At 33.9% G+C, this 17,348-nt stretch overlaps 1 protein-coding gene across 3 annotated transcripts in view; it reads right to left on the bottom strand.

Annotated features, from left to right (window-relative positions):
* Nucleotides 1-17,348, bottom strand: part of ACAP2 (ArfGAP with coiled-coil, ankyrin repeat and PH domains 2) — a 119,346-nt gene that overhangs the window by 48,624 nt on the left and 53,374 nt on the right. For 2 of the 3 annotated variants that reach the window (XM_087818226.1, XM_016200028.2), the window contains exons 5-7: nucleotides 10,429-10,487; nucleotides 8,681-8,864; nucleotides 1,853-1,897 (exon numbers count right to left, since the gene is read on the bottom strand). In XM_087818226.1, coding sequence (XP_087674352.1) covers nucleotides 1,853-1,897; nucleotides 8,681-8,864; nucleotides 10,429-10,487 — 288 coding nt within the window. The remainder of the gene's footprint in view (nucleotides 1-1,852; nucleotides 1,898-8,680; nucleotides 8,865-10,428; nucleotides 10,488-17,348) is intronic. The other variant, XM_087818225.1, reaches the window with a different exon arrangement.

Genomic DNA, 17,348 nt, shown 5'->3' with positions numbered 1-17,348 from the left:
ATGATAAACTAGGAAAACAACACATGACAAAGGGTTAATAGTCTTAATACATAAGAGATGTTACAAATCAGTATGAAAAAGATGAACACACTAACAGGAAAAAAGACAAAGGACATAAATAGGGAACACAAGTGGACAAAAAAAACATGGAAAAAATGTTCAAATTCATTTGTATTAAATAAATGCAAAACTGAACAATCAGATCACATTATCTACCCAATTGTAATTAATACCCAGTGTTGATGAAAGGTGGAAAAACGTTTACTCTACTAGTGGAAACGCACACACTACTAGTGGAAATGTTGTATAACCCTTGAAATCTGATAGTATTTCTTAAAAGTCTTAATGAGTATTTATATCCTTTGACTAAGTAATCTCTTGTCTTTATCTTAAGGAAATAATCATATTATTCATTAGGATGATCATTATAATGCTATAGTTTAATGTCAAAAACATGAAAATTAAAAATCCATTAATGGCTGAAGTTAATTTATGGTAAATTAATGGTCAGCAACCTATGACCAGCAAACTATCTAGCTCTACCATCTATATTTCAATGGCCTATGAGCTAACAATGGTTTTTACATTTTGAATTGGTTGAAAGAAAATGAAAAAGACATAAAATTCATGACGTGTGAAAATTACATGAAATTCAAATTCCCATGTCCATAAAAAAAGTTTTATTGGAACAGAGCCATGTCATTCATTTATATATTGTCTATGGCTTCTTTCTCATAACAGCAGCAGAGCTGAGTAATTGTGACACAGACCATATAGCCCACAAAACCCAACATATTTACTATCTAGCCCTTCAACATAAAAGTTTGCCACCCCTCGTAAATTCACATGGTAGAGCTCCACCTGGCCACAAAAGTCATCATTAAATAAAAAATATTTAATGGCATATGATGATTTTGAAGTGTATTAGTGAAAAAAGAAAGTTATAAAACAGTATACAGAAATGATTCCTATTTTCTTTAAAGTACAGAGGCATGTTCACATATACATACATACATACAAACAGAAAAAGAGAAAAAAGACAGAGATATTAACAGTGGTTGCCCCTTGATAGTAGGATTTATAAATACTTTTATTTTTTCTTCATTCATTTAATTTTCCAATTTCCTACAGTTAACATACATTACTCTCAATATGGAAGAGAAAGTAGATATAAATAAGAAGTAAAATGTACTTATCTGATAAAAAATAAATACATATACACAGAATTTAGGAAAAAGCTAGGTAGGCTCAAGAATGAAGAGCAATTTAAGTATACCCTTTCGGAAAAACAAATAGTGTCAGTGAACAAAGTCAGAGAGGAAAAATTATTTCTAAGGTTTTTAAAACATAAGAGTGTAATGCCATACTACTACTACTATTCCCTGCCCAATTCCTTATTAACTTTAAAACAAAAAATAAGAAAAAAATCAATGTCAATATGGATGTAGAGGCTAAGAAAAAAAAAGTGATCCTCAACTTTCATCCCATTTGTTTTCTAACTGCACACCAAGGAACAAACCAAAAGGCTGATCCATTATCAGGAACACTAGGGGAAAATCCTCTAAATGCTGACTATGTACGCTCTCAATCTCAAATATTTAAATGTCTGATTTAAGGAGATCAGTGTATTAAGAGATGTGACACACATAAATAACTATAAGATGAAGGAAACAAAAAAGTGAATGACATACAATTAGCACAAAAAGATAAACAAAAAGATTAATTATGAACTTGGAATAAATACACACACACACACACACACACACACACATCATGCTTCTTGAAACACTTAAATATGTACATATAGCTTCATATTAAAATATCTGAAACATAATTTTAATAAATATCTTACTGATTTTAGGATTTCTGATCGCCTTTTTGATTGAAGGACATTAATCTGAGGGAAAATACACTTGGTTAAGCATCCACACATTATTTTAAAAACTAATCCATAATGCAATATTGTAAAAGTTGTTTAAGCAAATGGTTTAACATTTTTCCAAAAAAAGTAAATAAAAACAAAGTTCAAATGTTTTATCCTTCGGCCTACTTTTTGTGAAAACAGTTTAGACAGACATACCAATGAAACTAATCCATCTTTTATCTCAAAAAAAATAAAAAACTGGCTGAGTTTAAATCATAATATTGTAGTGTTAAAACTATCACTTTGATAGATATTTGAATTTCTTAGAATTCCTTCTTTTCCCACCCTCCTTATCTAATTTGTTCATCAAGACCCTTCAGCATATATCATAACACAAATTGCCATCACATTTACCACTGCCATCGACTACCATTGTATCTCTTTTCTAGACTATAGCAATTGTCCATGAACTAGGATGTTTCCATTCTTCACTCCCTACAATCCATTCAGCAACTAGAGTGATCTTTTTAAAATGTAAGTAAGATCATGCTTTGTCTAGCTTAAAACCTTCCAACTCCCTACCACAACTTTCAAGGCCCTCTATGATTGGCCCCTGCCTACCTCTCCAACCTACTTTTCTACCACTTTCCTCCCTTTTGTGTTCAACCACAATTCAAGACTACTCCCACCTCAATACCTGCATACTAGTTGTACTAACTTCATGTTAAGATAGTTTAAATACTATCTCTTTACAAAGGTCTAAAGTAGGCCCGTACACACTGTCCAGTACATCAACACTATTTATTTTCTTCTTAGTAATCAACTACCTTATATTTTCTTTTTGTTTTTTTTCAATATTTTTATTGATTTTGAGAGAGAGAGGAAGGGAGAGAGGAAAAGAGAAACATTGATGTGAGAGGAGAACATCCATCAGCTGCCTCCTGCACACCCCTACCGGGGATCAAGCCTGAAACCCAAGCATGTGCCCTGACCAGGAAACAAACCAGCAACATTTTGGTGCATGGGATGATGACCAATCAACTGAACCACACCAGCCAGGGCCCTTATATTTTCTTATTTATGTCTTAGTTATGTCTTATTTATGTCCCCAGCTAAAGTATAAGCTCTGTGAGATCAAGGCCTTGCCTTATTCCCAGGTGTATTCTCCCAGTGGTATGTAGTAAGCACTCAATAAATATTTGTTAAATAAATCATTAAATTTTAAATAAATATTTTAATTAGACTAAACTTACTAAAAAAATCAATAAATTATGAAAATTGTTTGTAGTATCTCTCCCAACTCTAGAAATTCGTAACAAACATTTTACTTTTGTCTATTATTATATATCAATTTAGTAAAATAAAATGTTTATAAAAAAGAATCATTCACTTTTTACTAATATTGTCAAAAGAAAAGTATTACAGAATACCTGCCTTTTTAATATGTCCTTCTCACTGAATATTCTGCCTGTTGATTTATAAAATAATTTTAAAGCAATGATCAGAAAACAAAAACAAGCCAAGAAAAATCCAGATAACTTTGCTTAACTAAGAACTAGTTTCTTCTGCTTGCTTCTTTCAAAGCCTATTCAGTTCTGAAAACTAAAATACTAACTTTCAAACACTCTGAGTAAAAGCAGAGGCTACAGATAAACCTATTATTCAAACTTTGAAATATGTTAAAAGTGCCTTTTGTTTTGGGTTTGTTTTGTGTGTTTTTTTCCCCATCTGGCAATGAAAAACAGCATTTACTTGAGGGGGGTTAAATTCAAATATTTAGAGACAGTAACACATGACAACCTTTATAAATCTGGATATTTATTACTTGGTATACTCTAAATTAAACACTTTGGCCATGTAATAAAATGACGCAACAGTTCTCATCAGGAAATCAAACAAACTAAGTTATAAGAAAGGTGGGACACCTAACTTAAAACTATTGGATGGACACCAAAGAAAAATGTATAATTTATAATACGTAAGTTTGAAAATAATGAATATTTTAGCTGAATCTGCCTCCCCAAATTAAATTTAAAATCAAGCAATTTATTCCTTCAAAAAACATTTATAACCTATTTTCCAACCACTACACTAAAGGGAAGGCACACAATCTAGGAGTAGAAAAGGCATATAAATAAATAATTACAATATATGGGTTCAGTGCTCCAATAGCAATGTGCATGGCAATATCAGTGCAGCACAATGAAGACAGAGGCAAAAATAATTCATTATGCCTGGAGAAATTTGAGTAACTCTGACCACAGAAGAGAGAATGAATTAGTAATGGGGTTAGTAAAAGCAATGCAAGAAAGACCCAGTGCATGAGAACATCATAATATTCTAAAAAAACAGTAAGAACTGGTGTTAGGGCTATAGCAAGAGTAAGATAACAGATTTAAGAGGTACATAGAACTTCTTAAGGCAGTTTTGGCTGTTAGATATAGTAGCAGAGGATGAGGAGAATCTGATATAATTCTACAATTCTGAACTTTTATAACTATGACAATGATGCCATTCAGTTAGGTAAGAACAAAAAGAAGCTGTCTGGGAAGAAGATTTCAGCTTTGAATACAAGAAGAATGAGGTACTTCTGCAAAAAAAAATAGTAATAATAAATCTGTCATTTCTATATGGTGGTAATTCAAGCAAGGGGAATGATGAGACTGTCAGAGAACTTATAAAGTCAGAAAAGAATAGGACCAAAGATAAAACACTGAAAAAAAAGAGTAAAAAAGTGGGCAAAGGAGAGAATCCCATGGCGGAAATTGAAAAGAAACAGAAGATGATCTAAAAGTGTTTTGAGATAAATCAAGACAAAAGTACATTTCAAAGAGAGTATGTCCTACATTTTCAAACACATAGGTTGGTTAAAAACTAAAATGAATGACACCTTAGCATGAGCCATTTCAGTGGAATGGGGGTAGGCAGACTGAGAACTCATACTACCACAGAAAGTGGTATGAATGTGAGGTAGGTAACAGGACACAAAAAATACAGACTACTCCATTCTAGAAGACTTTCATTAATAAAAGGAGTTTACTTCATTTTTAAAATTTATCTTCCACTTAACTAAACAGCAACTTAACAGAAAAAATCTTAGTCATTTCTACTGTTTTTGCAGTTTAGTTTTTAATCACTAGCTTATATACTGTTATCTATGTATTGTTTATTTTTATTTGTTTGTTCAATATATCTTCATTGATTTCAGAGAGTGGAAGGGAGGGAGAGAGATAGAAACATCAATGATGAGAGGGTTGTCATTGATCAGCTGCCTCCTGCAGGCTCCTGACTGGGGACTGAGCCCACAATCCGGACATGTGCCCTGACCAGGAATCAAACTGAGATCTTCTGGATCCTAGGTCATGCTCAACCACTGAGCCACGCCCGGCAGGGTTATGTATTGTTTTAAGAAATACTCTGTGAGGCAGAGGAAACAAGATGGTGGTGTAGGTAACAGCTGTACCCGTTGTCTCCCATAACCACATTCAAAATTACAACTAAAATACAGAACAACCATCACTCAGAACCTCCTGAGATCTAGCTGAACAGAAGCCCTACAACCAGGGAACTGAAGAAGCACCGAGACTGGTAGGAGGGGCGGAGATGAGGGTGGATGGAGCTGAATCCCAGAGACACAGCCCCGGGGCCCACGCCCAGTGCAGCGGTTCAAACCCAGCAGGGATATCTAGGCTGGGAGGCTTCCTGGAGGAACAAGGGGTTCCAGCCCCACAGCAGGCCCCCAGCCCAGGGCTCCAGGGCTGGGAAGATAAGTCCCCACAACTTTGGGCTGTGAAAACCAGCAGGGACTGTGGCTGAGGGTCGCGGAGGCTGTGGGAACCCCGGCAGCTCCTCTTAAATGGCCCGCACACAGACTCACTCAGACGCGCTCCCTCTGAGCCCCAGCGCCAGACAGCAGCCTGAAAGGAACCTGGGACACTCGGGGAAGAATTAACCTGCCTGAAATTGGGGCAAGAGGTGGATGGGCAGCTTTCTCCCATACAGAAGGGCTGGCAGAGGCCATTGCTCCTTTGGCGGGCCCTCCCCACACACAGGTGGCAGGCAGGCGCCAGGCAGGCGCCATATTTGAATCCCCAGCACCTGATTCACACCTCTGGCCCCGCCCCGTGATTCCCAGAGACCCCACCCCTCCCTACCTGCAAGCTCATCCAAGCCATTTCCAGTGGCTTTTCTATGCAAGTGGTCTTTCCAGCCTTATGCTTAGGACTTTCCTAGAATGTCTCAAACAATCAGCAGCGTGCCCCATACAGCTTGATAAGTGGCCCCAGGCCTGGCACTAGTGGCAGCCTACATTGGTTCATAGCTTGTCCTCTCCTAGACACCTCCAAGCCCAGCACAAGTAGCAGCCAACTACAGTTTGCTGTGTAGCTCATGCTGGGCGGACCTGGGCAAGGCACTAGAAGAGGCTGACTTTGCACCTCCTGGGAGGCCCCAGACACACTGCACCTGATGGTCAGACTCAACCATGCTGGATTACAACCATACCACATCCACGAGTGACACACTCAAGGGGCACTCTTGGTGAACACGAAAGATCCACTGAAGTAAATCCTGTTCCACAGAAGTATCTCCAGCACAGCAGCTCTTTGGCTGTAGTTGCCGGTGGTCCTCACAGCCAATTGGCCTGGGGTGAGTTCCTCCCAGTGACGCCAACAGCAACCAAGGCTCAACTACAACAGGACAGTGCACACAGCCCACACAGGGGAGCACTTAGAAGGCCCAGCTCAGGTGACTGGGGAGGCTGAGCCACTGGACCCTACAGGACACCTACTACACAAAGCCACTCTACAAATTCCAGGAGACATAACAGCTCTACCTAATACATAGAAACAAACACCTGGAAGCAGTCAAAATGTGGAGGCAAATAAACATGTCACAAAGGAAAGAACAGACAAAATCTCTAGAAAAAGAATTAAATGAAATAGATCCCAGCAAACTAACAGAGACAGAGCTCAGAATTTTGTTTATAAGGATGCTCAAACATATTAATAAGAGTATTATGAAAACAACTGAGAAAATTGATGACATAATAAAGTACAAATTTGAAATGAAGGCTACACAAACTAAAATGAAGAATAATTTACAGAGAATTAACAGTAGAGTAGAGGATGCTGAGAATCAAATCAGCAATTTGGAACATGAGGAAACAAAAAACACCCAAACTGAAGAGCAAAAGGAAAAAAGAATCCATAAATATGAAGATAGTATAAGGAGCCTCTGGGACAGCTTCAAGAGGCCCAACGTTCGTATTATTGGGATGCCAGAAGGAGAAGAAAGAGAGCAAGAAATTGAAAACCTATTTAAAAAAATAATGACAGAAAACTTCCCCTACCTGGGGAAAGAAATCGACTTATAAGTCCAGGAAGCACAGAGGGTCCCAAACAAGAGGAAACCAAAGAGACCCACAGCAAGACACATCATAATTAAAATGCCAAAGGTTAAACACAAGAGAATCTTAAAAGCAGCAAGAGAAAAGCAATTAGTTACCTACAAGGGAGCACCCATATGACTGTCAGCTGATTTCTCAACAGAAACTTTGCAGGACAGAAGGGAGTGGCAAGAAACATTCAAAGTGATGAAAAGCAAGAACCTACAACCAAGATTACTCTACCCAGCAAAGCTATCATTTAGAATTGAAGGTCAGATAAAGAGCTTCTCAGACAAGAAAAAGCTAAAGGAGTTCATCACCACCAGACCAGCACTACAGGAAATGTTGAAGGGTCTTCTTTAAGAAGAAGCTAATGAACAAAAGAATCTGATGAACTAAAAAGATCCAGAGACACTGACGCATGCAACAGACGATCATATTTCAGAGGAAAGAGGGAAGGGGGATGGAGGATGGGAAGAGATTAACCAAAGAAGTTATATGCATATATGCATAACCCATGGACACAGTCAATAACAGGGTGAAAGCCTAGGGAGGGGGAAGGAGCGAGAGGGAGAGGGGGTTAGTTGGGGGGGGAATGGGACACCTGTAATACTTTCAACAATAAAGATAAACTGGGGGGGGGGGGGGGAACAGTCTGTGATCATCATTAAGTCAGCATTCTCTGGGGACTCACTGATGTTTTATAACAGGAGATTTAGAAAAGATAATTCCCTAAGCTTTACACTCCATGATCTATAGGGACACATAATGTATATGTAAGGTAATGTATAATGTGTGGCTTTCTATTTTCATCTCTCTCAAATTTATTTAGAGATCTATCTCCTTCAAATTGGTTTCAATTATACATTGGACCAGATGATCAGCAGGCAACTTACCAGACACTGATCTATAGTTTTAAAAAGCAGCACCTAATGCAAAACATGAGAACACTACTTCTAGAAATATTTTTCATTTGGCAATATGGTGAGCCTTACTATCTCTAGAATCTACTCTAAGAAATAATCAGAAATGTGGCAAAAGATCTGTATACAAAGATGTTACTATCATTTAAAATGACTGAAAATTATATTTTCACTATTGCCAGAAAAAATGGCAACACTAAAAATATCTCAATAAAATATTAATTAAATTGACACAGCAACTACACAAAATAAAATACAGCAATTAAAAATGCTTTTTATAACATTTTAAATGGAGAAAGTATAATGTTAACTGAACGGGGGAAGAAATCACAACCAAAGTTATACATATCCACACACTCACAGACAAACAAGTAAGTGAAATTTTTTCACAAAATTTCAGTTTAATTTTAAACTAAAAAAAAAAATTATTAATTCTTTTCAGTGCAATCAACTCAAAAGTAATAACATGTTCAGTAAGCATTTTTTGAAAATATATAATAAATGTACCTGAAGTACATAGTCGAGGGCTATGTGTCGAAAACATTTTCTTGTTGCTGTCAGAATGTTTGTGGCTTCTTCAACTTCATGCTGTTTGTTTCTCTGTACTTGAGCATTTTTTACTAATGCATTTTCTTTCTCTTCACTGACTTTTTCAAATTGCTTCTTGGCATCTTTGAATTTTCTAAGATCTCTAAAAAATGAAAACAGTGAAACTTTTATAAAACTTTCTTGATAAAAACCTTTAGCAAAATAACATTTAGAATTTAATTTTTATGTTCCTCTATTTATTTGATTCACTGTGCAATAATACTCAATAGCTCTTCTGACTACAATACACATTGTTTTTCAATTATATATAATTCCTAACAGTCACAGAACATTTCCTTACCTACATCTATAAATTTGAAAATAAATTATCAAAATAACATTACAGAAACAAAAACGGCAAAGTTAATTTTTCCCCCTAAAAACAAATTCAGGAACACGTATCATTATTTAAACAAATTATTTTTAAATAGTAGTATACATAAGAATCACCATAGGGAACTTGTTAAAAATGCAAATTCCAAGGTTCTTCTTCTCCCAGAGATTACAATTCATTAGTCTTTGTGATAAATCCTAGAAATCAGCAGGTGGGATGAGGTATACTAAGACACACCCTTGACTTTACTGCTATTGGTGGTCTCAGATCACACTTTAAGAAACAACATTTATTTCTTGTTGAAGGGAACTGCTGGTCCAAAGGACATGAATGTATTCTTAAAACACAAACTCATAATGCTTTCTAAAAGAATTCTTGTACCCATAAAGGGTTAATAGTATCCATTTCAATAGTCTGAAAATCTGAAGCCCTTGATTCATTAATAATCCTAGGTAAGTACATAACATCACTTTGCTTTTACTTTTTCTATCAGGGAAGTAGGCAAAATAACAAATTTTAAAATAATAATAATAATAAAGTTTACCTAAGAAAGAACTCTGGTAAGAAGCCACTAACTTTTATGTATACATTCTGAACATTAGTCTATTATCAGGACATTCTGAACATTAGTCTATTATGAAGTAATTTAAAAAGAACCTGTAAGACATCACCTCTGCTACAACAATTCTAAAATGGCAGTGCATTTCATTTATGTGAGCTGTCACTATTTACAGCTCATAACATCTATAATTTATCCTGAGTACTGTATTATAATCAACTTTATCTCTAATTTTATATATTCTCAGTCAGGAATTAAAAGAGAAAATCTGGATTATTAATGTGAAAAAGGAAAACCAGGAAAGTTCGATATTTTTTTTACAAATGTAATGAATGTGACACAAAAGGCTCATATGTAACAAAAGGATGTGCTTTCATTACTCATTCTCATATAATCTCTTCAAAAAAAAATACCATCTTGAGAGAATGCAAAACTTTATATCAACTATAATAACTGATAGTATTTCAACCACTCTTGAGGCTTGCTTTGATTTTAAAAGGTCATTAGATTTCTTACATTTATTTAATCTATAACAATTCTAGTTATGTATCCTGAATACATATTTCATAATATAAATGATTCACTATAAGGTATTAAGTCTCATTCTATACAAAATAATTCTGGAAAAATACAATATACATTTCACAAAGCAAAACAAAAATAACTCTAGTGTTTTCGTAATTCATGTTCCATAATTTCTCTCCAAAGATACCAACTCCTAGATGTAATAATTAACTAAATGCTTTACTTTTTCCTTCACTGCAATTGACTTACTCTTTAACAAAGTTCTGAAGCTGTGCCTTAATTGATCTCTGAGTTTGGTCAAATAGGATCTAAAAGAGAAAATGTAACATTAAACAATTAGAAAAGTAAATAAAGAAAATAATTTTCATGTAGTTCTATAATTATCACATCCCTCTATCATAGTCCAATTTCTAATTATACCTATATTTCTTACTCAAGACTACATAAGAAATAAGCAATTAAAAAAGAAACAAACTGATTTTTCAAGCGAATTTCATCTGTCTAAAAAATAAAATCACTCCTATTTACAGAGGAAATAAAATCTGCTTTAATATTTAAATAAAATGCTCAAACAGCAGAGCAATTCATTTTTGTGATTTTAATTCAGGCTTTTGAAGACAACCTAAAAGAGTAATACAAATTCCACTCCATCCACAACAGAAATTTCTTAATCTCACACATCAAAACATACCAAATGAAAACAACTCCACAATTACCTTATATCTTAGTTAATGGTTACTCATTTGGGAAAACCTCAGGATTTAAATGCTTTATATTCTGAGTTCAAGTAAACATTGTCTAGTTCTTTAGGTTAAATAATTCCTAAGATCAAAGACAAGAATAGAGTTTTATTCCACAATATTTTGCCCCACTTAAAGGATGTCACATATTTAACTTTGATAGTTCTGTGTGGTAAATTTCACAGGGCTAGTCATGGGAATTCCAAGTACTTTCATAATTTATAGATATGTTTCATTTATAATTAGAAACAGATGTCAGATGAACAGGCAGAAAAATCAATATTCAAAACAAAAAGAAAATCTTACGTCCTTCTACTAATTAAAAATAGTACTAATTTCATTCTCTCTGAAATCTTGCTATTAGCAAAGTCTTATGCTCTCACCTAAAAACCAAACACACACACACAAAGTAGATTGAATCGAGGGTTTCAAAATCTGTCAATTTACTTCCAGAGAGAGAGAAAAAAAATCTACATTATGTTAAACCCAAAGTATTATATATACCCAAAGTAAGCAGAAGAAAGGAAATAATAAAAATCAAAGTAGAAGTCAACAAAACAGAAAACAAAATCAACAGCCAAACATCAATGAAACCAAAATTTAGTTCTTTGAAAAGATCTAAAAAATTAACCTCCAGCCAAAGTGATAAAAAAAAGTGACAAATTTCAAATATTAAGAAGTAATTTCACCACAGATTTTACAGATATTAAAAAGGAAAACCAGGGGAGTTGGGGAATTTTATGCCTGTAAATTCAAAAGAAGAGATGAGTAAATACTTTGAAAGACAAAAATTACCAAAGTTCACTCAAGAAAAAAAATCAAAAACCTAAACAGAATGAAAGAATTAGAATCTATAGTTTAAAACCTATTGTATCTTATAAAGTTAAAACTATACTCACATAAAACCCAGCGATCCCACTCCTATGTATTGCCCAAGAGAAATAAAAGCTTAGGTTCACAACAAAACCTGTATGCCAATGTTTATAGCAGTTTCATTCCTAACCGCCAAAAACTGGAGACAACCTAAATGTCCTTGGAGAAACAATGGTACCTCCAATACAATGAAATACTACTCAGCAACAAAAAGAAACAATTAAAACATGCAAAACATAGATGAATCTCAATGCACTTTGCTAAGTAAAATAAGTCATATTCAAAAGGCTACAAGCTGTATGACTCCATTTATATGTCATTTTTTTAAAAGGCGAAACTATAGGGATTGAAAACAAATCAGCAATTTCCAGTGGTAGGGGGCAGAGGAAGGAAGGGCTGATAAACAATAGGCATCACGAGGGTATTTTTAGTTAATGGAACTGCATCTTGATTTTGAGTACAGACTCAACCATACGCATTTGTCAAAACTCATAAAGCTGTATACACAAGGAATCAATTTTGTTATATTCAAATTTTATGATTAATGTTAAAATATGAAGAACAAGATATATATGAACCAACAGATTTTTTTTTTTTTTTAAATATATCTTTATTGATTTTCAGAGAGAGGAAAGGAGGGGGAGAGAGAGATAGAAACATCAATGATGAGAGAGTCATTGATCAAGCCCACAACCCGGGCATGTGCCCCGACCAGGAATCGAACCCAGATCGCCTGGATCCTAGGTCGATGCTCAACCACTGAGCCATGCCCAGCCGGGCCAGATTTTTTTTTTAATCCTCACCCGAGGAGATTTTTTTCCATTGCTTTTCAGAGAGAGTAGAAGAGAGAGAGACACATCGATGTGAAAGAGAGACATTGATTGGTTGCCTCCCGCACTCAGCCGACCAGGGCTAGGGATCAGGCCCACCACCCAGGTATGTGCCCTGGGCCAAATTGAACCCGGGACCCTTCAGTATGAGGGCGGACACTCTAACCACTGAGCCAAACCGGCCAGGGCAGAATTTTTTTAAAGAATTAAGAAACAAACAGTATGACTAATGAGGTTGACTGAAAGAACAGATGTAGAAACATAAAACCAACAAGAAGAAAATACCCATAACAACATTTATGAAAAATGCCATGTAATAGGGGATAAAGCAAGAGTACAGCATCATATAGAGTATGTTCTCTGACCTCAAAGAAATTATACTATCTCTCTCTCTCACTCACTCACTCACTCACTCACACACACACACACACACACACTCACGTATACTGTATTATTCCATTTATATGAAGTTACAAAACAAGCAAAACTAGTTATAGAAAAAAACCAGAACACTGCTTGCCTCAGGAGTGTGGGTTGGGACTGTCTGAGAAGAGGTGTGACAAAAGTTTCTGAATAATGGTAATGATCTTTATCTTTAAAAAAAATTGGGTTACAAAAATGTATGTATTTATCAAAATTCAATGATTAGTACATGTACGGTATACTTTTAGCTACATTTACATTTTACTCAAAGAAAAATTTTTTTAAAACTCTAAAAAATATTTAACTCACAAATTATGCATGGGAATGTATTTATGAGTGAAATATAGTGTTGTCTATAAGTTATTTTGAAATATATCAATAACGTAAGTTGATACATGGTTAGAAGGGAGAATAAATGAATAGGTATGTGATAAAGCAAATATATCTAGCAAGTGGGTATATGAATGTTTACTTTAAAATTATTTCAACTTCTAATAATCAGCAGAAAAAGTAACTCCCCCTCAAAAATAATTTTTTTAAACCCTTCTAAAAGAAAACTCCATAAAGATGTTCTCACTGGTGAATTATACCAAACATTAAGAAAGAAAAAAAAATACTAATTCTACTCAAACTCTTCCCCCCAAAAAATCTATCAGAAAATCTATTCGTCAGAAAATTCTTACAAGGGACAAAAGCAGACAAAGGCATTCTAAGAAAAAGAAAAAAAAAAAAAACCTACCAAAAAAATTAAGAATATATAACAATGATATATAACAAGAATATGTGAAAAGGAAAATACATCATGACCAATTGGGATTTATCCCAGGAAAGCAAGATTGATTTAACATTAAAAAAATCAACCAATACAATTCACCATGTTAACAGACTAGAACAGAAAAACTATATAATCATCTCAATGGATATAAAAAAGCATTAGACAAAATCCAGCATCCATTCCTAATATAAATTCTCAGGAATTTGGGTATATAAGGGTACTTCCTCACCCAATAAAGGGCACATTTTTCATATTTAGTGGTGAAAGGCTACTTCTCCCCTACAATCAGGAATAAGATAAGGATGTCTGCTCTCATCACTTCTTCACAATATGGTACTAGAAATCCTAGCAACACAATCAAGCAAGAAAAATAAAATAAAAAGTTGACACATTAGAAAGAAAGAATATAAAACTTTTTAATCCACAGACTGTATGATTGACTATGTAGAAAATACTATGGAATTTACAAAAAAAACTACTGAAAGACTGCAGAAACAAAGTCATGTGCAAAAATCAGTGGTATTTCTATATACCAATAATGACCAATTAGAAATTGTGAACTTTTAAAAAGAATGCCATTTACAACAGCATACAAAAATAGGAAATGCTTAGGAATAAATTTGACAAAAGATACCCAAGACTTGTACAGTAAAAAATTAAATAAATGGAGAGACATACTGTGTTTATGGATTAGAAAACTCAATATAAGTAAGATGTCAATTCTGAACAAAATGATCTATAGGTTTGATGAAATCCTACTCCAAATTTCAATACGGCTTTATGGAGAAGTTGAAAACCTGATTCTGAAATTATATGAAAATATAAAGAACCTACAACAGCCAAACCAAAATAAATAAATAAATAAGAAATAAAGTTGGAATATCTACACTACTAATTTCAAGACTTATTATGAAAGCTACAATAATCAAGGCACTTGTGGTGTTAAAATAAAGATAGGCAAAAAGATCAAGGAAACAGAAGAGTCCAGAAATGACCCACACATGGTCAATTTTTTAAACAAAAGGTACCAATAGGGAAAAGATAATTTTTTTGAACAAATGATGCTGAAACAAACAAATGAAGACTTACATGCAAAAAAAAAAAAAAAAAAAAATGAACCTTGACCCTCACAATGCAACACACACAAATATTAACTTGGAATGGATCACAGATCTAAACTAAACATAGAATAAAATCTTAGTGACCTTGGGTTCTGCAAATATTTCTTAATAGGATACAAGAATAAAACTATCAAAAAAATCAATAAATTTACTTTATCTATATTAAAAACTTGCTCTTCAAAAGATAAGTGCTACAAAAATGAAAAGGACAAGCCAAAGAAAATATATGCAAAACATGTATGAGTGACCAAGTGCTGACAATCATGTGCAGCAACTACAACACTCATATATTGCGGGTATAAAATGATACAATATACTTTGGAAAACAATTTCCAAATTTTGGGGAGTTTTCTTTAATTTCTTTAAAGAAATTAAACTTTTTTAGGAATTTAATATATAAAAGAATGTTAACATTATTATAAACATTGATAAAAATAAGAAATTCTTGTTTCCTTAATTTATCTTAGCAGTGTTTTGTTGTCTTTGCTATATAAGTAGTTTTGTAAAAAGTTACACAGAATCCTACCTTACAAACTAGCCATTCTACTCCTAGCTATTTACACAAAAGAAATAAAAGCATGTCTGTACAGATGTTTACTTATATATTTTATATGCAGCTTTATTTATAATAGCCAAAACTTGGGAACCACTCAAACATTCACTATGATTGCTTTAAAATATGTCCACAAATCCTTTGATATTCCTCTTCTCAAAAGTGGAGCCTTATTCTTCACCCCTTGAAAGTGACTTACTTCTAACAAATATTAATATGGAGGAAGCAACAATGAGTGACTTCTAATACTATGTCATGAAAAGTGTTGCAGCTTTCTCTAAACCCTTGCTCTTGGATCACTTATTTTGGGAGTAACCATATTCCATGAAGTAAGCAGCCCTGTGAAGAGACTCCTTGGTGAAAAACTGAGGCCTGGAGCCAACAGCCGTGTGCCTGAGCCCTATCTTGGAATAGGAACCTCCAATCCTAGTGAAGCTTTAGCAATTACATAAAAGACTCTGAGCCTCTCTAAAAATTCCTATCCCAGAAACTATGAGGTAATAAATATTTTTGTTTCAAGCCACTATGTTTTGGGGTAATCTGTTAATAGCAACAAGTAGCTAATACATCCATCAACAGGTGAATGGATAAACAAATTGTGATATATCCATATAATGCAGTGCTATCAAGGAATAAAAAAGTAAAACTACTGATACACACAATAACATAATTGAGTCTCAAAATAATTACACTAAAATAAATTACACAAAGATTCCTTTTACATATTAGTCTTGAAAATGAAAAGTAATTAATAATGGTAGAAAGCAACAATAATAAAACGATACAGCTTTTCCCCTGGCATCACCATTTGAATCATCCAAAATATTGTAGTCAACAATCTGTCATCACTTCTTTAACTTGTACCCATTGTCCAATATTTCATCTCTTTTGCTCTTATTTTTCACAATTCACTTCTATTAATTTGGTTGTTTTCTTAATATTATGATCATTTGTTATGAGGTATTCCTCAGAATGAAATGGATTTTGCTATTTTTTGGTTGTTAATTCTGACTCTTGATAAAATTCTATTATGTTTTATTTGTAATTATTTTTGAAAAATTATTTCTGAGGATGAAATTAATGCACATAATTAAATCATTTAACATGGGATTATAGGCCTTTGCAGATTCAAAAATTTTGAAATTTTGATTTTCTAATCATACATAAGAGTAATGTTTATTAAATTGACTAAATTAGGATTAATTTTTCCTATTTTATTTACTAAATGCTTAATTTTATAATCTTTCAATATAATTTACTTTAAAACATTTTAAGAATGCAGAAAATTAAACATAATCAATTTCTAAACCATACAATATATACCATTTCACTTCGTATTTAAAGAGATTTGCTTTTTACTGATTGTTGTTTTCCCACCATAATGGTCAACTTTTCATTAAGTAATAATGGAAAGTCATTACATTCAGAAGGCAAACACAACAGTCTAAAATTCTCTTCTTCAACCTAAATATATAGAGCTATTAAATAAAGCAATGGTAGAAGCAAATCATACAGGATTTCAACACAAAAAATCCATTTCAGCCTGGCCAGTGTGGCTCAGTTGGTTGAGCATCATCCCATGCACCAGGAGGTCACTGGTTCAATTCCCAGTCAGAGCACATGCTTGGGTTGTGGGCTTGACCCCCAGTAGGGGGCGTACAAGAGGCAGCTGATTGGATGGATCAATGTTTCTCTCTCATCAATGTTTCTATCTCTCTCTCCCTCTTCCTTTCTCTCTCTAAAATCATTAAAAATATTTTTTTAAATCCATTTCATAAAAAGATAGCACTCTAAATTTCTTGAAAATAAAAAAACATTCTTTTATGAGATTAATTACAATATCATGTTAAGAAG

This window comes from Miniopterus natalensis, chromosome 6 (genome assembly GCF_054644295.1).
Source record: "Miniopterus natalensis isolate mMinNat1 chromosome 6, mMinNat1.hap1, whole genome shotgun sequence".
In the NCBI taxonomy this organism is placed as follows: domain Eukaryota; kingdom Metazoa; phylum Chordata; class Mammalia; order Chiroptera; family Miniopteridae; genus Miniopterus; species Miniopterus natalensis.
Note: the sequence above shows the minus strand (reverse complement) of the source record. Positions and strands in the feature narration are given on the sequence as shown.